General features: G+C 37.6%; 1 protein-coding gene and 1 pseudogene across 3 annotated transcripts in view; one reads left to right on the top strand and one right to left on the bottom strand.

Annotated features, from left to right (window-relative positions):
* Positions 1–27,399, top strand: part of LOC105042714 (SNARE-interacting protein KEULE) — a 62,411-nt gene extending 35,012 nt beyond the window's left edge. The window contains exons 14-22 of one of the 3 annotated variants that reach the window (XM_010920011.3): positions 11,149–11,274; positions 11,366–11,461; positions 17,325–17,441; positions 17,552–17,629; positions 25,747–25,943; positions 26,176–26,266; positions 26,349–26,438; positions 26,894–26,972; positions 27,117–27,399. In XM_010920011.3, the coding sequence (XP_010918313.2) occupies positions 11,149–11,274; positions 11,366–11,461; positions 17,325–17,441; positions 17,552–17,629; positions 25,747–25,943; positions 26,176–26,266; positions 26,349–26,438; positions 26,894–26,947 (849 nt within the window). In that variant the 3' untranslated portion in view covers positions 26,948–26,972; positions 27,117–27,399. Of the gene's footprint in view, positions 1–11,148; positions 11,275–11,365; positions 11,462–17,324; positions 17,442–17,551; positions 17,630–25,746; positions 25,944–26,175; positions 26,267–26,348; positions 26,439–26,893 lie in introns of all 3 variants that reach the window. The other 2 variants (XM_010920009.3, XM_010920008.4) reach the window with 2 other exon arrangements.
* Positions 46–1,450, bottom strand: LOC114914069 (probable mediator of RNA polymerase II transcription subunit 26b; annotated as a pseudogene).
* Positions 27,400–27,618: the final 219 nt, after the last annotated feature.

The raw sequence follows: 27,618 nt of genomic DNA, 5'->3' as shown, positions 1-27,618 counted from the left end.
TCATCTTGTCCTCAAGGTGCAATGTAAGGGAATAAAAAATGCCAACTAATAATGCCCATTCGCCTAGCTTCTGAAGTTGTTTTGAGGTTTCATATTAAGTTATCTATGGCGATGGCTCTGCTTTGGTATATCATGCAGCTCTATCATTTGTATTGTTCTCTGTTTCTTTGCTTTTTCAACTTGTTGGTAATCCTTGTGAGTTTCCTTTTTGCTGCCTCCAACTTGGCCCAAACCAATGCCTTTTTAGAATATTTTGAGTTATCTTGTGGAATTATTGGAGGCTTCCACTGTGTAGCATAAAGTTTTGTTGTTTAGCTTTCATCTTAGCACCAGCTTTCTGCTTAGAAGATAGCCTTGTGGTCTCCTAGACCCAAAGTCAGCACTGACAGGCTTGCTTTCTTCCCTCAGAACGTCTTGAGGCTTAGCTTGGAGAGCAGAGACTTCCTGTGGCTTTGTTTGCCTCATCGCTGGTTCTTGTTTCCTCACCTATCCCCTATCTTTAGTAACAACAGGCTGGTGTGGAGGTTGTTGCTTCCGTACTGGTTCTTGATTCACTGGATGTCTCTTTCTGTTTTTTCTGTTTCTGTCAATCTCTCCATTATTTCTCAAATTTCCGTCGTCATCCATTCCATTGAAGAACTCAGATAGCTAGATGCAAGTAATCTGTGTAGCCAATAAAGCTTCCTGATCCAAGGGAGGCGAAGGAAGTCCTTCCTCAACTGTGACAGAAGAATTGATAGAGACTGGTGAATTATCTGAATGGCAGCTATCGCACTGACCCATTATCAACCAAAACTTTCCAACCATCAATGAGGGTGCGCACAAGATGGTGAATTTGCTTTGAATTGTGTTTCTGTATATCCTTAACGCCCTTCCAATTTCATTGCCTTCAACGTCTCTACAGAAAGCTCCATCAGCTGCAGCCTCCTCAGTGAGTCAAATAAGACACTATCCGATTGATCATGCTTGATGGCGAGAATCTCCTTAATCCTCAAAAGCTCTTCAAACATTTGGCTTTCCTCTTCGATTTCTTTAGATAATGTCTCGACCTCGTCATAGCTGTAATTGCTGACGAGCCAGTTCAAATCCTCGGATGGTTCATTGCTGCTGTCCACCTTGCACTCGACATCTCTCTTGATGTCGCCATCTCCCTCTCCATCCTCTATCGTTACCGAGACTCGACCTGATCACATCTAAAACCCTGCGGTAGGAGGCAGGTGCAGAGTTTCTCGTCAATCCTATCAGGAGGTTTGTGGTGTGGCAACTCTTTAGGTAGAATCCTATTAGGTCTGTGGTGGTCCGGAATGTTGGTGGTATGCGTTGGAAGTAAATTTTGGACAAAATCAACCCCTTTTTGTTCAAGATCTATGCCCAACTGGCCACCTCCAAAGGAAAAAGCAGTTGGGCCCAAAGGTGTAGTATGAGGGACGGTATAAGTGCCAAACATCATGGGCACTGGGCAGTACAGAATTATAGTTGCAAGATTGATGCAGTGCTGATTGGTGTTGATCCGGGTATCGTTTGACCCCAAGGGTATGATTTAGGTCTTCTTGAAGGCAGTCGGTTGTAGACTGGCGAGCTGCTTGTTGTCCACTAGCATGATGATGTGAATGGATATGTCCAATGATCTCAACGGTTAAGTTAGGATGGTTGGTTATTTGGGATACCACCATAGCGGTTCCTCTCCCTGTATGGAGGCCGAGCACTTGTGAGGAGTTCACCTCCCCTCCTTCAGTAAACATCGGAGGGGGTATGGTATTCTCAACTCGTTGGACCTTGTCCCATTTTGGATTAGGGTGAGAGGACTAAAGAAATTCGGCACCATCGACTTGTATGGGAGCATCGGAGTATGTTTATGAACACTCCCCTTCTCTGGCTGGAAACTTTTCTTTGCAAAAAGTCTCTTGCACGGACTCCGTCAGGCTTTGTATTGCTTTCGTCGGGTTGGTTTGGCTCGTCATAAAAAATCGGAACATCTCTTCGAGCGATAGCTACTCCAAGGGTTGATCATCATGACAAGTTACGTCCGTTGAATCTTCGGTCATTATAAAGGATTCGGTTGATGTGTTCATCGGTGAAGATCGCCAGAGTTAGTATCCCGACAATGGAACCAATTTGTTAGGATGTTCTGCTCCTAACGACGGCTTTTCTACTTCGAAGGAGAGAAATACCTTCAAGAACAAGAGGTAGAAGGGAAAATTATGCTATTGCTGGGACTAATGTAGAAAAATGAGAAATTACAACTTCAGATTCATTTTCTAAGGACCAGGCACTTTTATTTATATTAGCAAGGTTCTTTGAACCTATTCACGAATGCATCTAAATTTGTTTCTTGCTAAAAGGGTAAGAAATTTTAAATAAGGGGAAAGAATAACTCTTGTAATCTGCCAGGATTTGATTATATTTGCCATCCTTTCAAATCTATCTAGATTTGATGATATCGGCCATATCCTATGATATTTTCAAGATTTTATAATCTGCCAAGATTTGATTATATTAGCCATCCTTCCAAATCTGTCTAGATTTGATGATTTCAGCCATATTTGATCATATCTTCAAGATCAACTTGTATCAGCCTTCTAAATTAGTTTAAATCAGGCTGATGTCAAATCTTTTTGTTTCTTTGGTCAGCCTTTGACATGTATCTAAGCTACAAGACCATCGGGTATTGTAACAAACTAACTTTTCAAAAAACAATAATAAGTGAAATTCAATGTCAATGTGTAGACTGTTAAAAGCTATATGATTCTTGAGGATATTGTGAGATAACATAGGAGATATTGTAATGAACAAAAGATACAATAAATGAACAAATGGTAAGGAGGACCTATTCATGGCATGCTTATCCATGCATTGCATAATTAAGAGGTTCGCAAGCATCACAATTTGTTGTTAAATGGATTTAGTTGGTATTGAATATATATTAGGGATGGTAATTTTAATTGACCCGCCAGATATCTTACTCGACCCAACCCGCATGGGACAGGTTTTATCCGACCTGGTTAGAATCCGTGATAGGTATGGGTTCTAGAAAAAATATTCGAAGTGGGTTCGGATTGGATACGGATAATGGTATGCCCCACCCTTAATCCGACTTGATATAATTTATAATTTATATCTCCCTTTCAAAATTATAATTATTTTCTAATGTTTATATGTACCCGACCCGATCTGACTTGATCCAACCCCTCTTATCTATCCAACTTGACACCTGCATCTCTGCTTGACCCGACTCGACCTGACCCGCAGTGGGTACGGAGCGGTTATGGGTATGGGGTTTTTAATTGCAGAGCAGGTTCTGATATTGGCTGACCCGACCTGTTGCCATCCCTACTATATACTGAAAAGTTGCATATTACCAGTAGAATAGGGATAGATATGCAATAGAATCTTGTGATATACTGAAAAGTTGCATATTACCAGTAGAATAGGGAATAGATATGCATTAGAATCTTGTGATTAATTTTAATAACCATTAATATCACAACTCTTGAAATGACAAAATTGGGGCTAGCATGGTGTCATTCATGTGGAAACATATATAATGGCTGCTTGCTACAAGTGGTCATTTGTTATTGATATGAGTTAGGGCTAGCATTTTGTAGCCATCAAATTGGTCGTTCATTCCTGCCTGGAGTTTGTTGAAGGCAGATCGGAAGAAGCAAAAAGGTGAGATGACTAATCTGGACCTAAGTTTTTGTTTGCTGTCTAGTTTAGACACTCAGAAATTAAACATATAATGGAGAAGTTCTGGCATGATAACCAAGCAAAGATGCCATTAGGTTCCTATCAGTCACAGGACCAGATTATGATGAGATCATGAGACTTTTTTTTTTCTTTCCATTATTGTAAATCTCGTTCCTATTTAGCTATGAATGAGTATGGACAACATTCATGATTAGGTTTGAAGGTTTTTACATGGACAACTTAGTTTAAATTTATTTGCTTTATGAGTGGTTAGTTTCATTCATGTTGTTTTCTTCCTCCAATCTTGCTAGTCCAACTGGTAGATATTCATCCTCTTATAGAGAGACTACCGTGTGTGCTATACTGCTATTTTAATATTGAAGTGGTTCTGATTCATTTGCAGTGTTGTCCATGGATGTTGAAGCCATGGTTTGCTAGGGCACATAGAATACCCTAGTGTTGGAGATCAATCCATGTGTGGTCGACCATGGTTATTGCCTTAGAGGATTGTATTGGGAAGATGACATGCCACTTGATGCAACTTCCAAGCAAGTCACGAACCCCTTTGACCTCTATGCTCTAAATCTAGGGCTAACTCATCTTTCCCCATTTGAAGGAGCGGTGCAAAATTGTGATAGGCACCAAACATGAGCTTTCTGAGTTTCATTGGACATGATGTAGGATTTCATGGTTGGATCACTATATCGATAGGTTCGTGATAGCCATGGATGCCCTGGACAACAAGAAGTAAGGGAATGTGACATGGAAACTATGAGGCTATGCATCTTTCTGCTGGGAGAACATCCAATGTTATTAAATGAGCATTGGAAAGATGTTATTGGTTGGCCAAAGATGAAGAAAGACATGTGTTGCCACTTATTCTTGGTTAAGTATTCTTAGGGCAAGAGGACTGTCACTGACTATAAAAGAGGTTTAAATCTTTGTTTTGTGCCGCCATACAAAAGTTAATGAACCCATGTAGCCACCATCTCAAAACGTTTTGGTTTCCTTATATAAGAGCATTAATGAGCACATCATCTTGTGTGCAAATAATGCCTACCACAGGACATTACACATAAAGAAACTATAATCAGTGTGTACAGCTAAGGGAAGACCTACTGATGCACATGCTAGTATGTCCATGTATGCCAAATCTTTTTCCTCCAAGGGTGCCAAAATTGCCTCATCATCTAGCATTACTGAAGATCATTATCTGTCTGGGCAGCATGAGGTGGTTTTGAGCAGTTGAGTCCTTGTGAGCCTCACCATGAGACAGGCATGCTACCTTCTTGCTACACTAATGGAGACTCTAGCTCCATGCCTTGCTTATGCCTCCCTTTCAAAGTCTACATCATGGTGTAGACGATAAGTGGAACAACAATCTCGATGAACATGACAAGGTCACTGATCAATGAGAGTTAGTAAAACCATTTATGATGAGCCAAAAAATGAACCTATTATGGAGCTTGAAGGAGATCAAGGCAAAAGCTATAGTCAGTTTGCGGAGCATGACATTTGCAATGAAGGTTGGAGAGGAGAATTGACTGCATGACCTGCATATTTCATGCTTGTCACAAACATTGCCTCCCAGGAAGTCATCGACAGACGTTGAAGGTGGAGAAGTGTTTCTCCTCATACACAAATTCTCTAGTTCAAGAAATGCAATGAGGTCCAATATTGGCTTGTAGACTTATCTAGGGTAATACTTTTGATAATAGTGTGTCATGTCGCGGAACATCTTTAGTTGCTTGCCATATACTACAAGGTCAATATGACTAGTTGGTGTCTCACTAAAACACCTAAACATGGCAGAAGATTGTGCTCTTACTCATCAAGGAAACCCTGTTAAAGATAAAGAAGGAAGATCCAAATCTACTTATTGTTAAAAGCTTGCTTGAACAAATACTTAGTTGCACCTAGATGGTCATTCACAAGGAGGCTGACTTAACATCAGCAATTAAGAATATAAAGCCACCAGCTCAGCAATTTGAAGATCTGCTTCATGAATATCTATTTTTTATCTGCTTACTAATTTTAAATATGTTTTGTATTTTTTAGTTATATTTTTATTCCTGAAATTCAAGTTAAGTGAATGCACTTCAATTCTTGCTTACATGGGACATGGAGAAATGCCATATTTTTTTTCCTTGGTTATAAACATATAATTTATATATTTAAGTATTATATTAGTTGAATAAATAATAAGTACAAGTAATACATTAAGGTGTTAGCGTGAAACTAAAATTATTTAATTTAGAAGATAACGTTTCATTGTCTGACATGGCTCATAATTTTTTTAATTTTTTTTTTCAAATTCTATAGGAAATATTTTAGAAATGCAGATTAATTCCAAAATTGAAATTTCTTGAGGACTTTTGTTGATTAGTCACTAGCTAATAACATTTAAAAGCCTACTTCTATAAAAGTAATTTGATAGAGCTGAGTTTGAATTTACACTAGCTTTTAGTGAACATGTGTGTCAAACCTTAAATGAGCCAGAATAGTCTAAAGAATTAGCATTTTAAGGTAGCAAGTGCATATTTATAGTGTAAACATGCTAGTATAATTTTTATTTAAATAATTATAAATATAAGTTGGCTTGGTCTTTTTTTTTTTTGGTATTTAGGTCAGGCTCTACTTTATAACATATATAATTAGTCATCTTAACACATCATTTTGTCTTTAATATGAGGGGATTGTTATGTGTTTTTATTGGAAGCATCTTTGTAAGAAAACTTATCTTGATTATAGATTTAAGCTTAAGTTGCTTAGCAATAATTTTTTTTTTAAAAAAAACATATTCATTATATTTGGATTCCGAAAAAAAAGGTCGGCAAAGGATATGACTTGCTAGGGTGATTTCTTTGTCATTGATCCTTGAAAAATTTGATAATGGATGCTTGAATTTTTTAACTCTATCGTATAAGATCCACATGCCCAAAACTTGGTTGGAAGAGGTTCAAATTAGCCAAAGGAAAAATAAAGGTTCCATTGCCTCATTGGCTGTTGCCTCATTGGCTTGCTATAGAGTGGTACCAGCCATGCTGAATTGCCATGATTTGATATTAGGATAGTATCCAAGAGTTCCCAAGGTACCTAGCATCATCCCCATTCCCTATGCCAATCCAGCCTAGAGACTGTACATACTGGGCAGCATGAATTGGCACGGCTAACAATAATATCTTAATCCACAAAGTCATCAAACTTTTGGTGGTTGCTTAATCGAGCTCTTGTTGGCCATAGAATGCTAATAGTATCGTGAGTGGAATTATAATTTGTTACAAAACTTAATGCACATAGGGTTTTCTGGTAACCACTATTTCAGCAGAGGACCTAACATTTCTTGATGGTTATACCAGTCATGGCACTCCGATAGGGCACTTATTTGGGCACTACAATGGGAAAGGAAAACCCAAGTTTTCTGGTGTCCCTCATCTTCTTTCTTTTCTATGGGTAGGCATGTATGGCTGGCACTTGTGATGACTTAGGGCATGAGACAGAGCACTCTCTTTTCTGGCTGAATTACTCCTCCAAACACAGTGAGAAGATAAAAAGTATATTAGATAGGGACACATTAGTCCTAGGTGGCCCTAATATCTTCATAGCTGAATTGACTTCTAGAAGCTTTGTTTCATATTATCCATTATGAAAATCTACTTCATCTTGTTAAAATCAGGGGAAGAGGGTATTGTCATTACCCTCTTAGATTTGGTATGTGTTTCAGAATGGAAGTGTTAGGCTCTATTTCTTTTGGATGTGCATTCTTGCTAGGAACCTAGGCTCATGTCATAGCTTGTATCATGTAGTTCTAGAAATGATCTAATGCAAGGCTGTATGCCAACTATGGATTTGGCCCAGCCCATCCAATTTTTTATGATTGTAGTAGTAGACAAGGATTCAGGTTCCAACGGGACGTTCCGTAGGACATCGAGATAGGGTACTATCTTATGTATCGGGACAGGACCGTCCTGCTAGCGTCCCAGCATCTTGATCAGGACATCTTGAGACATCCTCCATCTTAAGTGTCAGGATGGGGTGGGATAGCAGCGTATCCCATTCCATGAGAAAATTGGGATAGTCCCATCCCATGTGACTTAAAACCCTGGTAGGTAGATATTAGATAGACTTCTAATGGATGTCCAACATGTGGCAGTTGACGGCCCACTATTCTTTCTGGTAGCTGGTAGGCCTCTCCATTTTGCAGCACTCAGGATGCCCCTCCAATAGTTGCTCCTTTAATGAAAGTACTTGTGTCTACAGCTTGATATGATAACAAATGTTAGAATCTAACAATTCAACTAAACCAAGCCTTCATCCCAAACTAGTTGGGGTTAGCTACATAAGTCCTCTTCCTCTATTTCACTTTGTTTGGGGCTAACTTTCAGAAGAGATGGAGCGACGTTATGTCCTTCTTTACTACATCCCATGTGATGTTTGGTCTATGCTGCCTTTCTTTCTTTCTACATGCATCAAATCACTTCTTCATACTTATGCATCCCTTGGCCTAAATTGAGCATGTTGAAACCATCTATGTTATTTTTCTCTCAATTGGTCCTCAACTGGTGTCACCTCTACCTTTTTATGAATGACTTCTTTCCTTACTCCATCTTTTCTTGTATTACTATACTTCTATCTCAACATTTTTAGTTCAACCACAAACATCTTGTGCATGTGATATTTTCTACTTACCAAACATTCTGTACCATAAGTGTAGTTGGTTGTATGGCTGTCTTATAAAATTTTTACTTCAACTTGGCAAGTACCCTATGATCAATATTCCCATTACATTTCTTGATTTTAACCACCCTACTTTAATATTATGGATAACATTGTCTTAAATCTCTTATGAATAATTGATCTTAAGAACTGAAAATGATCACTTAGGAACTTCATGATCCTTTGTTCTCACTCCACCTTCATCTCTATTTCTTAATTTACTAAAACTACATTCATTGTATCTTGTCTTGGTCCTATGTAACCTGAAACCTTATTCTAATGCACTTCTTCATATTTCTAGCTTAAGATTAATTATAATTTTAGTTTCATCCATTAGGATTTTATCATCTGCAATTAGTATGCACCAAGGAATATCGTCCTAAATATACATAGTAATCTTATGTATAACCAGTCCAAAAAGATGAGGACTTAAAGTAGATCCTTGCTGTAAACTTATTGTAATTGGAAACTCACTAGTTTTACCAAATATCAATAGTAATTCTCATACTAGCAAGCACACCATTATATGCTTTTGATCACATTAATATAACTAGTGGAAACTTCTTTCTTTTCTAACACCACCATAAGACTTTGGACTCTATTATTTGCTCTCTAAATCAATAAAAACCATATGAAAATCGTCTCTTTTCATTGTATTTCTCCATTAACTGATGAAGGAGAGAAATAGCTTTTGTAGTATAGAACTAAATTGGTTCTCTGCTATTTTTGTGCCACACCTCAATCTATGCTTAATCATCCTCTTCTAAAGTTTTATAGTATAGCTCATGTGTTTAATACTATGATAGTTAGAACAATTTTGAATATTACCTTTATTCTTATAAATCGGTACTATATATGTTTGTTGATCAAGTGTCTTTTTGAATAGCTTAGCGAAATAACTCTTCCATCTTTCTTTTATCTCATCCTCCTTAATCAAGACTTTCTTATTTATCTTTGATGCATTCAATCTGAATCAAGTCTCTAGTTGTCCTTTCTTATAGTCTAGCAATCTTATAGTATATTCCCCCTATCTTTAGTTTTTTACTTGTAATATAACTCTCCGTATGCTTGGGATCTAACCTTTCATATGGTCTCTTTAACTTCCCTCTTAGCCATCTTATCACTTTCATACACTTCTTTATTCCTATATTTTAGGTAAGTGTCCAATAACACTTATTTTTAGCCTTGACAGCCAACTGAACTTTTTCATTCCATCAACAAATTTCCTTAATGGATAACCCTTTTTTCTTTGATTCTCCTAATATCTTTATAGACACTTTCTTCATCCTATTAGCCATCTCTTCCCACATGGTATTGATTTTTCCATCTAGATCTTATTTTCTTTCCTTCAACATTCTCTCCTTAAAAGCCATTTGTTTCTCCCCTTGCAAATTCCATCACCTGGTTTTCAGTTTCATGTTTTGTTTTGTCAATTTCTATTTCCTAATACATAGAACCAAAACTACCAGTCTGTGTTGGTTGGTTAAACTCTTACCCGGTATAACTGTACAATCTTTACACTAAACTCGATCAGTTGTTATAGTAAGAAAGAAATCCATTTGACTAGTGTTATGCTACTTTTAAAAGTTATCAAGTGAAAGTCCTTGTTAAAGCAAGTGTTGGCTTATACTAGGTCTTGTGCCATTGTAAACTCCAAAATGGCATGTCCTTCCTTGCTTCTGTCCCCTAGAAAGTAATTTTCTTGAAACCTTTCAAAACATACACTATATTTTCCCACGTGCCCATTCAAATCTTCTTTGATAAATATCCATTTTCCACCAGAAATCCCTTAAATTTGTCCATCCATATCCTCTCAAAAGCATTGCTTTGTAGTATCACCCAATCCTATTTGAGGAGCACGAGCACTAATGGTCTTTATATACTCCTTTCCTAACAATAATTTTATCAAGATTATTCTATCTCCTATTCTTTTGATATCTACAACCTCATCTACTAAAAATTTATCTGCAATATTCCTAGTTAAATTTTATTCCCATCTTTCCCTATATACCAAAGTTTATAGCCTGTCATTACCAACTAAGTTTGCTTTTTCTCTTATCCATTTAGTCTCTTGAAGGCAAGCTATGTTAATTCTCCTCTTAATCATTTTGTCTATTAGTTCCATCAAGTTCTCTGTCAACAACCTTTTATTCCGATTTGCTAATGTCAGAATCTAGAAAATATATCAAAAATCGTGGACATACATATTTGATAAGCTTGGACTTTAACTGTCCTTAGAGGTTCTGGAAAATTGCTTAAATATGTTCAGTAATTAAGCATTCTTATACATGAAAATTAAAACAGCAATTGATTCAAACTGAAAGATCCGTACATGCTGTTTTTTTTTTTTTCTAATTATTGTTTGCATGCTTATTTAGATGAGAATAAGATCTATTTGTGATTTGTTATGTATTAATGATCATGTATGCTGGTTATATAGAGATTCTGATAGAGGCTTTGATGGCATGAAAATGATTTCTGTGTGTTAATAAATTTAGTTTTTTCTCCTTTAACTGGTAGGAATTGCTTTTTGGCTTCAGAAGGAGTCGCAATGTGTTCTACCATTCATTTTCTTTTTTAACAGAAGAAAATTAATTCTGAACTTTCCATCTTCATTTTTGAATTGCATCATGTTAATGAGCTTAGAAGGATGTTACTGAACTGACAAATTTCAGTGAATCATATAAGAGTGAGAAAGAATTATTGCAAAGCATTGCTTCTATCTGACCTATGCAATATATACAGATTGCAGGAAAGATTAACAATGTGATTAAAGAACTAGGACTTAGAGAAATTGGACAGTTGGAGCAAGATCTTGCCTTTGGTGATGCTGGGACGAAAGAACTAATTAATTTTCTACGGACAAAGCAGGTTTCCTGATTGGATTGAGTTCAAGATGAAGTTATTTTGCTATCATTTTTCCTCCACAATAATTTGACATGCAACTTAACTTATTCTGCAGGATGTCACTCCTGAAAATAAATTGCGTTTGTTGATGATTTATGCAGCCATCTATCCAGAGAAATTTGAAAGCGACAAAGGTTCAAAGTTGATGCAGGTAAATAGCAGATTGTTATTATTCATGACTGCATTGTAGATTAGAAGTCTGATTACATGTGATGGTCATAGCAGCCAAGCATCTTCCTTTATAATTTGTAAATGGGAAACTAGAAGGCCAGGAGGAAATAGGAATGTACTTCGACCTTAATTTATGGTGGAACTGATCATTAGGATATCTACTATTATAAACACTATATGCATGTATTTTGACCAATTTGATTCTTGTCCTTATATTCCAAACACCACCGCCCGCCGCGGCGCGCCTCACACACCCCCCCTCCCCGGCCCGCCCGCTGCGATCATGGGCTCAAAGATCGAAGTCTTGCAATAATATTTTGACAGCAGATTTTGGTTACTTTGAAAGCTAAATAAATGTGCTGCAGGCTTTTTTTTTCTTTCCTTTATTCAGAGAATACTAGAGATTGCCTTGTGATAATTTCATGTTACAATGGACAAGGTGAGAAAAATGAAACCATACCCCAGACTTGATTATAATTAGAAGGGGAATATCTAGCATCATATAAATGTATAGCGAAAGATAGTACATTGCAACCTGAAACCTAAACCAAATCCAAATCAAGATGTGGGACTTGTTGGCAAATTATATTTAGAGTTGCAAGTGAAGTTCTTGAAGAGTTTGAAGGTAAGCAATGTAAACATAAAGAAACAAGGTGGAGCATTATTGTGTAAATGGTGACTGAGGAGAAAGAACTTGCTTTGGAAATGGGAGAGAGCCAATGATGTTGAGAACTCTCAAAAATGCTTGAAAAATAAGTAAGGAGGTTGAAGTGATGGTAAGGCAAAGTATCCATTCCAGCTTACGATGATCTTCATGATACTTCTGGCTAAAAAAAATGAAGTGTTGTGTTAATTATTTCATTTGATAATAGTTCTTGGTAGAAGATGGAAAAGATTTAGTGGTCTTTCCCCAAAATATATTGGATGAGGTGTTTAACAAATAAAATGATTTTTTCCATAGGTAGTAGAGGCCTTTGGGCGTGACATGATAGGTGTATATATTTTACAACAAAATGATCCCATGTAAGGGTTTCGAGAGCCTGTGGAAGTTGACAAAACATGTGCTAAATGTTATCTCCTAATACGGCCTTATATTTGTAGCCAGTTGATGGGGTCATTCTGAAATCTCCTTATATGATTGATAGTTAGAATTCAGTACTAGTTGTAGAAGATGATTTATGTGGGATATGGCATTTCCCACATGCCTGGTGGTTGGACATTTTTGATTCAGCAGTTTGGTATGGTTCGATGTGTCCAATTAGATGTCCAAATGCAGTATGTTTTGTTGGATAGGTTGTTAAAGTCCGCCCCAAAGTAATTTGGTCTTATAAAGCATTTTGCACCAAGGAAGGCAGAATCGTCTTGAACCACCTAGTTTGGGGCGTATCGAGTCATATTGGCAATGGAAGGGATGGTTCCGACGATGAAATGGAGAAACCGGCAAGGGAAGGGGAGAGGGAGAAGGGAAGAGAGGAAAAGAGAGAGAGGGAGGAAAGGAGGGAGAGGGTGGCGGTGAGTGGTAGTTGCTGGGACAAGGCCGAGGGAGGGGTGATGGTTTTTTTAAGCCCTCTCTCCACCTTGGCTTCAGAAGGAAACAGGGGCTTTGGTCCCTTTTTTATTTTTTTATTTTTCTCCTTTGTCCCTATTTTGAAAGGAAATAAGAGCTTCAGTCCGTGTTTTATATAATTCTTTTTTGATTTTTTAAAGTGAAGTCAATAGTCGAAACTCTCTCCTTCCCTTAGCCATGTTCCGATGGCCATCGCTCATCGCCACCCTCTCCCTCCCTCTCCCCCTCCCCCTCCCCCTCTCTTTTCCTCTCTCTCCCCTCCTCCTTTCTTCTTTTTCCTTCTCCCTCTCCTCCCTCCCTCTCTCTCTATATGCTCTCCTTATCTCTCCCTCCCTCTCCCTCTCTCCCTTCCTCCCCCTATTTATCTCTCTTTTTCTCTGTGTTCTGGTTGTATCTTTCATGCAAAAGAATGATTCCTCTTCTTTGACAATGTTAACTATTGGATTGCCCAATGTCTGCTTCATGGTTTTCAGAACGGTCCCGAATCGGGTGGTTCGGGGCGTGCCGAACTGGACCGATGGGGAACCGGGATGGCTTCGGCCGGATTTTCGAATATAGCTCGAACCAGTCGGTTTGGTATGGTTTTGGCCCGAACTGTCCGATTCGGTACGGTTCAGTCCAATTCAGACTGATTTTCTTTTTTTTTTTGTGTTGGAGGGTGAGAATTCTTTGATTTTTTTATTGTCGGTACGGTATAGTCGGTATGGTACGGTATGATACCATACAGTACGGTATCGTGTCGACCAACAATCGGCATAGGGTTCGGTACCGGTATTTAAAACCTTGGTCTGCTTCGAGATATGTGTAAGAAGACAGAAGAAAGAGATTGGAGTGCTTGAAATTGATGTAAGGATTGATCCAACGGTTGATGTCATGAAAAAAGATCAATCATTCTTTCATGCAAAAGATACAATCTGAACCTTTTCCTCTCTCTTTCCTTTCCCCCTCCCTTGCCAAATTCCCTATTGGTTCACGATGGAACAGCATGGCAAGGGGGCATATTGTGCTGTACTGCCAGCCTACTAGCACAGTGCTGGTTTCGATATTTCGGACCTTGTTTTGCACCATGGTGGCTTCATCTGAAGCAAAGAGTCTCTTGTTTTACTGTTTAGACTACATGTCCCTTCAATTCCTTCTAGTTGTATGCTATTTGAGAAGAATCCATCGCACTGTAATTTGATAGTGCCATGCCTTGGAGGTGACGAAAGTGTAGGTTGGGCATAATGTGGTTGCCCCATTATCACTAGAATACCCATTTGTAGAGCAAAGCAAGTGTCATTTGAATCACGTCACCTATCGTCGAATTGATTTGTGTAGCATTGAGTTTGTTCGAGAGATTGATTAAGGACCTTTTCTGAATCGTGCCATTGATGTGCAAAGTTATACGTATCTTCTATAATGTCCAACAAAGAGTATTGGGCTATCCATTTCCTAAGATTATTCCTAGCTAACCAAGTTTATTAGACCCTGAAGCAAGATTAGTTGAACCAGTATCGGGACCCATACTGGTCGGCTATCGGTTTGGCATAGGGTGAACCAGGCAGTTCAGTCTGGTTCAGTAGAGCATAGAATAATAGAGACTATTATCGAAAGAGGGGGTGGTGCTGCCAACCTGGTTCAACTGCTTCGAACTGAGTGGTTTGCACCGGATCTACTCCGAACTGCCCAGTCGGAGTAGTTGATGCCATTTTCCAACAAACAGCGTTGAACTATGCTGGTTCTGCACCGTTTCAATTCGGTACGGGGTGAACTAGAGGTTCGGCAGACTATGCCCTGAAGTAATGTTAACCCCAAAGAGTTGCAAATGGGCATTGCTTTAGGGAGGATAACGTATCAATTGCGATTTTGGACATCATTGGTGAAATTGGATTAATTTGGTTGGCTGACTTGTTCAGCATGTTTTTTAAAATAGAAAACTGTCAAAATGACTGGAAAAAGGTACTGTGCTACCAATTTTTATTATAAATTGGCTATACAAAATTGCAGCACATGTGAATTTATTATACAAGCCACACCTTAACATATGGGAGCATGATGGAACAAACCAGTTTGTGCTTATGCCAAGTTAATCAACAAAGGAGGCTACTACTTTGTTTTTGCAATTGATTAAAGATTTGGAAAATAGGAAAAAAAAAAGAGAGAATTCACATATGTTCTTTAATAACTTGAAGAAGGCATATGATAGAACATTGCAGCAGTAAATTAATGGGAGTTACATGAAAAAAATACATAGCAACTATTGAAATTATATATGCCAAGGGAATTACTAGCATCTGAAGAAGTTATGGCTGGAGAAAATGGATTTTCAGCCTTGATTGGCCAGATGAATGGTTTAGACAAAAGCCCGAATCTTTATAATTTGTCGTTGAGTGAGAGGTTAGATGTAAATAGTATAAATGTAAAGAGTGTACCAGCTTTCTTTGACCAAAATGGAAATAAAAATGCAGATACACCCAAAATTGTGCACCTCTCACACTGAGCAAACTGCTATACATTGATAATCGAGTGTATTGAAGGTAGTTTAAAATTCAGTCCTTGGTCATGTAATTTACATAAAGATGAACTACCATTTGTGAGAAGGATTTGTCCAGTTGACTGCAATTTGTATATCCTTACTTAATGATCATCTTGTGTTATCTCTATGAAACAACTTGTGGATCATTTCACGAACGTATTATGAGTGCCAAGAAACTTTCAGAAATGTTGATTCACACACATGGAGATGGACGCATGCACCACATCTGCTTGGAACAGTGTTACAAAATATAAGATGGCATTTCAAATGGAAAACTACTATTGACACTTTGTAGTTTGTAGTTTGCATACTTGACTATGTTTATTCAAAGATATAGGCCATGCATGTGTTGGCCATCTTTCATGCACCATAAACACCTAGATGTAAGATGCTTTGCATCTACTTGCTCTGTTTCTGTTTGGTTCTGTAATCCAGTAACAACTTTAATGTTTGGTTCCTCTCCAACCCAAATCATCTTCATTTTAAGTTTCCAATTTCTTATATGGAAAACTCAGAGTACATAGGAGTGAAAGAATCTTATTGTGTAATTTCCTTCATCATATAGTGGTAACTCTGTCATTTTATTCTTTTCATGTAATGCATAACTACATATACATACTTTAATTTGATATTCTGAGTCTCTGACCATATGGAAAATAAAGTAACAGCATATTATCACCATGTATTTCCTTTTGTTTGCTATAAGCATCCCTTTATTGCTATAACTTTCCTGTCACTGCATTGTTGCAAGGAATGGCCCATCAGATTTTGAGGCTATTGATGCTCAAGCAAACAAAACTCTTTTAAACTTCTAGTTTCTATGTATAATTTTTCTGTATATCTCTTAAGTGAGAGACAGGAAATGTGATACACCAAATATTTCCAAATCTTCTCCTGGTTGATGCTACACAAACCTGGGTCAGATCCGAATGCAAGTGTCATACCAGTATCCATTGTAAGTGTTTGGTACTGGTATTTAGAGTAAATAGAGGGTCTGGACAACATTACTCTTAATAACCTCTTTCCATTCTTCTTGTTGGTAGCTTGTTTGTGTCAGCAGTTATTTCACCACCTTGTTCATTAACTATTACATGTGCATGGCATGCATGTCCGCACAAACAACAATAAATTCAATCTTCTTTTCTAAAGGAAAGAAAAACTTCTATGTGATAGCCTTATAATTTCTTAACTTTATGTAGAACTTGTTAAGTTGCTCTCAGATCTCTGTTTAGGCACTCAATACTTTTATTGATAATCCTTTAGCGTTTGTGCTAACAAAATAGGCTTGTTAATTGATAATATTAGTTATCATTTGTAGTCCTTGGAAATTCGCTTTGGTGGACTGTTAAGTCCCACACAGGACTTATAAACAACCCTGGGTTTTGTTGATGACCTTGAAGTTGTCTGTTCTGTTGGAGTCTGAACATGCTTCCTTTCTTTTTATTAATAAACTACAGAAAAGGTAAACTATAGCAAATCGTGTTTTTGTATTGCTATGTAATTCACAACACAACTGACATTTCAGTCAAAATGGATGATGCAATATTGGTAACATTTATATTCCACAGTAAAAAAAATTATATAATGAGGCTGATTTCCAAATTTGACTATATTGCTTTGCTTACATGTTCAGAAAATAGGTTAGTGAGACGAGCATTAGTTTTGCATCTTAAAAAATTGATTTCATTGGGTTTCTGTTGCTATTGCCCACATGCATGTATAAATAAGAGGGGCACCTGAAGCAAGGTTCTTGTTTTACAGCTCGCAAGATTGTCTGGCGATGACATGAATGCTGTGAATAACATGCGATACTTGGCAGGATCAGATACTAAAAAAACATCGGGAGTGGCTTTCTCTCTCAAGTTTGATGTTCATAGGGTAAATGCCCTGTGCTTTCGATGAGTTCTCCAAGATTGTTAGAATATCATATTTGCTTGTAATTTAGTAACTGATCTGGTGCTTGCTCTATGCACTTGGTTGGTTATCAGAAGAAGCATCCATTCAGGAAAGAAAGGAATGATGAGGCAGGGACATGGCAACTATCTCGATTTTACCCTATGATAGAGGTATGTATCAAAGTTGTCTAGATTTGGATTATATTAATCTTGATTGAAACTCATAATAGATTTGGATTATATTAATCTTGATTGAAACTCATAATTATGTTCCATATATCTTTGTGCAAAATTATGTGCATGGGTTGAGCTGGAGTTTTCATTGTTTTTCTTTGTTCTGTTACCTCTATGGCATGTTTTCTTTTTGATTTGCTCTTTCTTGTATCAACAACAAGTAATTGCACTTATGGTTTTTGATCTGCATAGTTGTCATCAAGTATCCATACATTATAATGATATAAGGTCATATTTATTCTTTTGCTTCCAAGTTCTAGCTAACCATTTAGAGTTCAGGCATTAACTTTTTGTCCAAATTGTGCCCCAAGTTAGTAAGCATCGATCTTCTTTGTTATGAAATGGTTCTTTCATTAAAATAGTCTCTGAGAATATTCAAAAGTAGTTGTGCTGAAAATATTGGTTGTCTTTTGGGCTAAAAGAACATATTTCTACCATTCTAGTCAAAGACTTGTTTTTTTCACATGTCAAAATAATGAAGGACATGAATGGACTGTAACTGTGATTCTTCCTCACATAGTGTCAAAATCATAGTGAATTTTATCTAAATTATAATCACCTATTCAAGTTTTTATGGGTTCATACTCCTTGTAGCAAATGTATGGCCCAAGGGGTATGCATTTGTTGGATTCAGTAGTTTGGTATTGCTTAATGAGGATGATTGAAGGACAAGTAGCCGAGTGTTGGCAGCGAGAGGGAGGTCATTAGAGAAGGGCTCTGCTGGTGCATGGTTAAAGATCCAAGTCTAGAGAAAAGGGCATAGTGCAATGTTATCACTCTAAGGTTATGGCTACATTAGATGAGTGTGTCTGTAGTGTGCACAGAAGCAGGAGAATGATGGTGTTTCTTCAGATGGGACTGTGGCATCTAAGTATACTGATGATAGTGATCTGGGACTCTCTTGAAGGTATGGGCACTTTTGATGATCCTTGGGTTTTGGAATTTGGTAGTTCTTACCATGTTTGTTCCAGAAGGGATTGGTTTTGATTCCTTTAAGGAAAAGGAAGGTATTGTTCAATAGGCCAATGGTTCAATATGTGAGATCTGTGGTGTACGGACAGTGAAGCTCCAGATGTTTGATGGAGCAGTGTGTACATTGAGTGGGGTTTGGTATGCTCAAAAGATGGACAGGAATCTAATTTCGCTCGGTGCATTAGACTATAGAGGCTTTGGGTGTTCAATGTGAGTTGGAGTTTTGAAGGTGACATGTGGCATCAAGGTGCTGATGAAAGGCAAGAAGTGCAGTAATACACTTTCATCAGACACAATTGTGGTTGGAGTTTGTTGGTATATTTTTTACAAACCTGATTCTCGGGATGATGTAGTTTCAATCCAGGGTTCACTTTTGCCATGGTGATGGGTGCGGGTATCTCGAAGAGTTTCAAGAAGGGCAAAGTTGTAGGTGGCAGGATGAGAAGATTCGAGAGGGGCTTGGGTTTACTACTTTAAGGGGATTATTTTTTTGATAGATCATAGATTAAGGGCTTCTAGTGATTATCCCAAGGGTCTAGTGATAAAAGCCAAAGTGGAGAATGTTGGGATTTGACTTCTTTTTCCACAATAGGAAATGGAAACGAGTCCATCTTGGACCCACATGGCCCCTACATCATCTTTAAGTGAGTGGTGCTCTCTTATACTTTAACCAGCATTAGGAAAGGCTGGTGCTGCAGCTTTCTTTTCTTATAAAAGTTGGGTCACGTGGCTAATAAATAGTTGCAAAGGATTTCCACAGAAGGCTTTGGTTGGATGTGAGTGAAGAAAGGAAGAGAGAAAAGAGGGTGGAAGAGGAGGAAAGAAGAAGAGAGGAAGAGGAGAAGAAAGAGAATAACTATTTTTCTTGATACTCATCTTAGTTTCGAATCCTTGACAACCTGTTTTACATATTTCTTTGTGGTAAATTTTCTCGATGTATTATGTCTATTGTATATGCTCTTTTTTGAGTTTCGCTTGTGCTATCTTCTCTTGGTGAACTAGTGGGAAGTCTTGTACTTTGTTTGTTATATAGTGAATTTCTGGCTCCCTTGGTGGACAGCTGGGATTTTGGTGAACCATGTCAAATCTTGGTATGTTGTGTCTGGTTTGGTTTATTCTCTATTCTTTTATTATTTTATGTAGCTGCTTTCGGGTTGTAATAGGAAAAAAGAGAGTTTAAAAGTAAACACTAGAATGCTACGAAAGATGAAGCATGGTAGGAAGGACTATTTATAGATTGGAAGGGCTGTAAGTGAGATTAATAGCTTATGAGTGGGCCATGCAAATGAGTGAGGCCCGCTGCTCCATATCTCCAACGAGGGAGCCATTCCATCACGAGAAGACAGATATGCATCTAACTTGAATAAACAAACTGATACTTCTCATCCTTGAACACCTGTCCCATCATATCGTACTTCACATGAGGACCATGTACTTGGTTTGGCATGTTTCAAATGAAATATGCTACTCCTTGTGAGCACATCTGCCATCATTTCTCAGTGAATAAGTTACAAATAAAAGATAGTACTGTATGAGAGGTCCACATCAAGGATTCACATGATCGAGCAAATCAATGTTGGCTGGCTAACTTGGAAAAGCTGATGTGTAAAGTGGTACCAACTTGGCAGACCAACCTTGCAAGCAGTAGAAGTTTAAGGTGGATGATGAACATTGTGCGGTACACTAGAACAATAACTATTATTCTACTAGTCGAGTCATGGTTCAAGAAGATTTAAATTAGCATTTTCCGAACTGTCCCAACTTGAACGGTTCAGGCCATGATGAACCATATCGGCGGGAAACCGGTCCGGTTCCGGCATGGAAAACGTCATGGTGGCCATCTTGGAAGGAGGGAGAAGAGAGTGGAGGGGGGAGAGAAGGAGAGGGAGAGGAGAGGGCCTTCGATGATCGTCCAAGGTCGTTTGAGGCTGCGCAAAGGGGCTTGAGGGTGGCTGAGGCCGAAGGAAGGCCTCCGCCCTCGTCCCATGCGAAACAAGGTTCACCCCTACTTCGGCTTTTCTTTTTTCTGGTTTTATCGCACGAAGTCAGCAAATCGGTTGCCGACTTCGTCTATTTTATTTTATTTTAAATAATTTCGATTGAAGTCGGCAAAATACCCCGTACTTCGGCTCTTTTTTTTTTTGATTTTACTATGCAAAGTCAACAACCAACTTGCCGACTTTGCCCATCTATTTTTTTAAAAATAATTTCGATTGAAGTAGGCAAATTTTGCTGACTTCGACCAAAATTATTTTTTAAAAAATAAAATAGGCAAAGTCGGCAATGGGTTTGCCGACTTTGTTCGGTAAAACAAAAAAAAAAAGCCGAAGTAGGGGTGAACCTCTGTTTCACATAGGATGAGGGTGGAGGCCCTCCTCCGGCCTTGGCCGCCCTCAGGCCCTTCGGCGCAGCCTCCGGTGGTTGCTGGAGATCCTATCCTCTCCCTTTCCTCTCTCCCCCTCTCTTTTCCTCTCTTTCTTCTCCTCTCCCATTCTCTGCCCTATCTGTTCGGCTCGACACGAAACGGTATGAAAGCGTACCGTCGGTCGGCCGGCATGGCCACCGATTCCAATTCCGATTCAGCGGTCCTTGGTTTAAATATAATAAAAGAATTGGTTGCTCTGTCCCTATAGGTGATGTTATTCCAAGAATCCCTTTACAAGATTTGAATAACAACTTTGTTTAGCATAATGCGTACTATCTATAACAAATTAACAATAGTTATAGCTGCCGTTGTTTTTCTCGTCGTATGAGATTTGAAGTTGTATAATGTTAAAACATTAACTATTGTAATGATCAAAATAGCTATTTTATAACCAAAAAATAACTAACATTCTCAACTTAACAAAATGAAGCCTTAATCCCATACTAGTTGGGGTTGACCATATGAATGCTTTTCTTCCATTTCACTTGGTTTCGGACCATACTTTTTGAAAGATGTAGCGATATCAAATCCTTCTTTACTACACCCCATGTGATTCTTCATCTTACTCTACCTCTCTTTATATGGATCGAATCACTCTTTCATATTGTTGCATCCATTGATTTACATTATATATGTCCAAACCATTTAAGTCATTCTTCTCTCAATTTGTGCTCAATTAGTGCTTTCTCTATCATTTTATGAATGACTTTATTTCTTATTTTATCTTATATTACCATGTATCCATTGCAACCATACTTATCTTGTGCACATGTTGTCTTCTAATTGTCTAACATTTGTACCATAAGGCATAGCTAGTCGTATCGTTGTCCTATAATTTTCTTTCAACTTAGCAAGTATGGTATAAGCACACAATATCCCAGTGGCACTTTTCCATCTTATCCATACTGCTTTAATCATATGGACATGGTTTGCCGAACTATGCCAAATCAGTTGGTTCGGGGTGTACCAAACCAGACTACTTGGGAACCTGCACGGTTCAGCAGCTTAAGTCAGGGTAGGGCTGATTCCATTATTAAACCTTGCTCATATACATCTCTACTCGGAACTCTTTAGAAAGCGGCCCCTCGGCACCCCCCCCCCCACACACACACTTGGGATGCTTGGGAACGCACCACCGCCCCTTGTCTCCTTGTGAACATTGATTCTCGGCCGCTCATGATGTTCATCCCTTGATAAGTCCCTTCAACTCCCTTTCCCCACACCCTCTCCCCCTTCCTCACTTCCCCCCTCGACAATGACCAATGTGGCTTTCAACCCCTCTTTCTCTCTTGGCCTCTTTCTCCCCTCTCTCCCTCCCTCTCTCTTATTTGCTCATGGCTTCTCCCTCTCCTACTCCCTCTTTGCCTCTCTGTGTTTTTACTTCCTAGAACAGCATGGTACGAACTTGTATCATGGTGAATCGGTTGCCAGCCGGTACCCTTTTCAGTATTGGTTCGACGAACCTTGCCTATGATAACATCCTTTTCGATCTTCCTTTATGAATAATAGATCCTAAATATCTGAATGATCACCCTTAGAAACATCATGATTTTCAATTTTCAGTCCATCATCTCTATTTCTAATTTTACTAAAATTGCAATCCGTTTATTCCTTCTTGGTCCTACTTAACCTAAAATCCCTAGATTTTAATGCCCTCCATAACTCTAACTTACAACTAACTTTAACTTTAGCTTGATCTACTAAAGACTATATCATTTATAAATAGCATGCACCAAATAATATTGTTCTAAATATGCCTAGTAAGCTCATCCATAACTAACACAATAAGATAAAGACTTAAAGCATATCCTTGGTGCAAATTTATTGTGATTGGAAACTCCCTAGTGTTACCACTAGTAATTCTTATCATGGTTTGTCATACCATCCCATATCGTACTGTACTAGTATGATTTATCATACTATACCGACACTCTTATACTATATTGAACCACATACCGATATTGTAATAGGATGGTACTAGTATAGGGTCTGTACTAAGACCGTGAACCTTGGTTCTTACACTAGTAACAGCTCAATTATACATGTCCTTGATTATATTAATATAACTAAACAAAACTTTTTTTTTCTTAGCACCCACCATATGACTTCTCTAGAGACTTTACCATATGCTTTCTCTAAACCAACAGAAGTCATGGGAAAATTCTCTCTTTTTTTAGTATTTCTTCATTAACCTCCGAAAGAGACACATAGCTTCCATGGTCAAACTTTCTGGTATAAATTCAAATTGGTTCTTTGATATATTTGCGTCACACCTTAATTAGTGCTCAATTAGCCTCTCCTAAAATTTTTATGGCTCATAATTTTGATACCACGATAGTTAGAACAATTTTCACTATCACCTTTACTCTTATAAATCGGTCTTATAGTGCTCTTTCTATATTCAATCTAGCTCTTTATGGAGTTCTTTGTGTTAATCATTGCCTTGTTCCATATAAACATTTTTAAATCCTAGGAAACTTGAGTTTTTCTCTATACACTGGTAGAAGTCTATTATCTATTGACGTTGATGTTTTGTTTGGTGAATTATATTTTATGATTGTAGACGTCTTTCTTCTATAATTAATGCCATGTGATCATGGACATTTTTATCTTATGAGTGATGCTATCATGTTTGGTGGATGATGTTTTATGACTTTATCCTGGACTTTTTTAATTATTATTTGCATGAATTGGTATAAACTATTAATTTTTGATACTTAGGAAGAAAAATGTTGATATGTTCTAGTAGCCCAATTAGCATTTGTTATAGTGCCCACCATCAACTATTTGCTATGAAAACCCGGCCACTATATGCTGGCTATCTGCTTTTTAATACATTGGAATCATGTTACCAGTATGGTACAACCCGCTTAGCCTTCATGGGAGTTCTTGTTGTCCATGGTTGCCTTGTCTGGAATTCTGTATTTGATAGGTTGATTTGTACTTTGAAGCTAGCGATTTTATATAATAATCTTATGTTTTGAGGGACCGTTGCATGGACCATAGAAGTAAATTGTACTTGTGGGAAAATTGTTGTTGATCAAGGACAATGAAGCTATCCGGTTGATGTGGAAGAAATCATAGGAAAGATACAGGGAAGGATTTTTTAAGAGATGGGAAATGTATGGAAATTGGACTTGCTAATGTTTGTATATCTTTAAGTGATAGCTGCTAGCATGAGCCTTTTGCATCCATCTATGCATTGATTTGCAGAATAGTTGTGTATGCATTGCTGCGTTATATAATACGTAGCAAATCATGGCCTTGTTAACACATCAGATATCTGGGAAGAATGTTCCTTTGAGTAATTACCTTATTCAGTCAGTATGGTTTCCTATCATAGACTTCTGTATCTGGGAACAATGTTCCCATGAGTATTTACCTTATTCAATTAGTATCATTTCCTATCATGGATATCAACCAGTAAGCTACATTGCACAATAATATGTAATGTAGATATAGTTGCACTTTTTACTTGTTCAACCATTATTTTTTTTTTGGGAAGGTTTTTCTTTAGCTAGGTTACTTTTTGATTGGTTTGTTAATTAGAATTAATAATATGGGAAAGTTGTGTTTTCAATGATATTTTCTGATGCATCTCTTTTAGATGTAGGATTAATTATCCATCTTATGGTGTCAAATGCGTTCAATCTGTGGTCTGCTTCACTCTCCTGCAATATATGCCTCTGTGAATTATAGCAGAAAGAACATTCATCATTGCTTCTACCAGATCTCATTTTACATATGATCCAGGCTTCCAATGCATATAATAGAGGATTCCTAGTGTTTTATGTATTTACTGAATTCAAATGTGATATATGATTAAGCTAAAATAGTAACTATCATACCTGGAGTGGAAAAGGTTTTTCTGTTTATCTTCTGGATCATCGCTCTGATGCGTATAGCACTCAGCTTGGTGTTGTACTCGTTTTAATATCTGATACAGATTTAGTACATGGCATTTGAGATTTTAATATACAATTTGACAATACTAGAAAAGGTAATTGAGATATTCGTTCAAGTATTAAGCAAGCTGAAGAAGAGAAATAAGTGACTGATATGGGCTATCATGCACAGAAGAATGAAATATTAGGAGCAAGATGATGCATAAGGAGGTGTAAGATGATCTTTCATTGTACATTTCCTTTTTTCCCCTAATATTTTTCGCATAGTCTTAATTTTGTTTGTTCCCTTCGATTCTGAGAAATAATTACATTTTCTAATGTCTGTAGAGATAATAGGGAAGAGAGAAAAGGGAAAGCAGTGAGAACAAAAGAGAGGAATGTTGTCTGATTTTAGTTTTTCTCTTTCTTACATGTTCATACAATACTTCATAAAAATAAACATGTTGTGTACTTCTACAGGAAAACCCTTGAATAGACCCCTCCAAAAAAAAATAACCTCTGGTGTTCCTCACCTCTAATGGCTTTCAGATGCTGGATTGAGGGGCTTTTCTTTTTTTATAGCATAGCTCTGATTGACGTTATGCGGATGGTGCATACTGTTACATCTTGGAAGAAAGCATTGCAATGTATATTTATTTATATAGTTTTCTTAGCTAGCTCTGTCTTCTTAGTCAGATGTGGCATGCCTTTCCCTTTTTTCTTTTTTTCTTATAAAATGTTGCCTAATATGCACAGTCCCTGTTCTGTTTCAGGAGTTGATTGAGAAACTTAGTAAAGGTGAATTACCAAAAGATGAGTATCCATGTATGAATGATCCAAGCCCTACTTTCCATGGAACCTCACAGAGCTTACCAGTTCGGACGACCCATTCTCAGCCTGCTTATTCCATGAGATCCAGGCGGCCTGCCACATGGGCTAGGCCTAGAAATTCTGATGATGGTTATTCAAGGTATGTTGACAACCATTCCAGTTCTCTAAATGTTTTCACTTCCAAGGGATCCAGCAAGAATTTAATATCATGTTATCAAATATTTCCGGCTTGACAGTTTCTACATAATCAGAAATATCATCAGTGTGCAGTCTTGCTATTTAGTTGTGCTTCTGAACTACTCGGTCCATCTTAAACTTTCCACTTTCCAGCATAGTCTCCTTTTCTTTTGCTGATCATTGAGCTTTCACAGTGATTCTGTATTGAGGCATGCATCCAGCGATTTCAAAAGGATGGGCCAGCGTATTTTTATCTTCATCGTTGGTGGAGCCACTCGATCTGAGGTACCTCAGTGCCTATGATTAATTAAACATAATTTTAACTTTGTTGAATTGTAGTTAGAATCATTCAAGTGCCTCTTATCAGCTACGTGCGGTTCACAAGCTTACATCAAAGCTGAAGAGAGAAATCATCCTCGGTTCATCCAGTCTAGATGATCCTCCTCAGTTCATCACAGTGAGTCTATGAAACTGACAATCATAAATTACCCAACTAAATCTAGTTTCTCCTCATTAGATATTTCATATTTCAGATGTTAGTTTTGAATTCCTTGATATGATCTGGAAACAACTTCACTGATCTATATTGAATTTCATGTCTGAAGCATAACCAGCTCATCTACTTTAAACTGTTATGTTGCATGGGCTTCATAAATGTCTTACAAGTAGTACGAAAAAAAACAAAATATCTTACAAGTTGAATGTAGGGATATCCTAGTATAGATTTTAACTTGTTCCCATCATTGCCAGTGAAAGTAGAATGCTGATTTTATGATGGAAACTAATTGCTTTTTTTTTGTTTTTTTGGGTTTGGGTGGGGGGTTGGGTTTGGCGGACAAGGCATTTCTATGTGAACGAGCATGTGAACTGAAGTCAAACTAAAAAAATTATCTATTGATTTTTATTTTGCAGAAATTGAAGATGATGTCAGCTCAAGAACTTTCGCTGGATGACCTTCAGATTTAATTTGTTTCACAGTCAACATTTTCAGGTTGGCTTGCGTATTGTGATTATGGTTCTCATGTCTTTTTTCTTTAAAATATATCAGTTTCTTGTCAAGTTATCATAGTTTTTTTTTTTTTATTTTTAATCAAACTATGGCAAACTGCAAAATTAATGTTTTAAGCTGATTTAGGCTCCCATGCAGCAATTGTACCCTGACAGCTTTTTCCATGTGAAGATGCTGCTGATGGTTTCAGATTTAAACTGTATATAGGATTTGTAGCATTCACTTTGTTATGCAAGTGTGTAAAATGCAACCGTTATTTTTTGGACTACAGACATTTAAATGTTTAGAGTTGGGTACCAATATATATTTAGTGAATAACATTTTTTTTTCTTAGTGTCATAAATTTGTTTTGAACTTCTGAGGCTGTGCACGCGAAGGTAATTTCTATTACATATTAATTTGTTAAGAAGCTTCGGTTGGTTGATTGTGCCCATGGGTAATGGGTGTAAATGTTAAATGCTGCATTATAGATATGACTTAGTTAAAATGTGTGCTGCAGCTTGATCAGATGGTTGCTGGTGCATCTGTGAGTTTGACCTGAGCTCAGCCCCTTCTCATATTGAAATAAAACGAATAAACTTTATTTGGATGTCACAGTCAAGCTCAAACCTTGTTAATAGGCTCGAGA

The sequence above is a fragment of the Elaeis guineensis genome, chromosome 4 (assembly GCF_000442705.2).
Source record: "Elaeis guineensis isolate ETL-2024a chromosome 4, EG11, whole genome shotgun sequence".
In the NCBI taxonomy this organism is placed as follows: domain Eukaryota; kingdom Viridiplantae; phylum Streptophyta; class Magnoliopsida; order Arecales; family Arecaceae; genus Elaeis; species Elaeis guineensis.
This window is presented reverse-complemented; position numbering and strand designations above follow the sequence as displayed.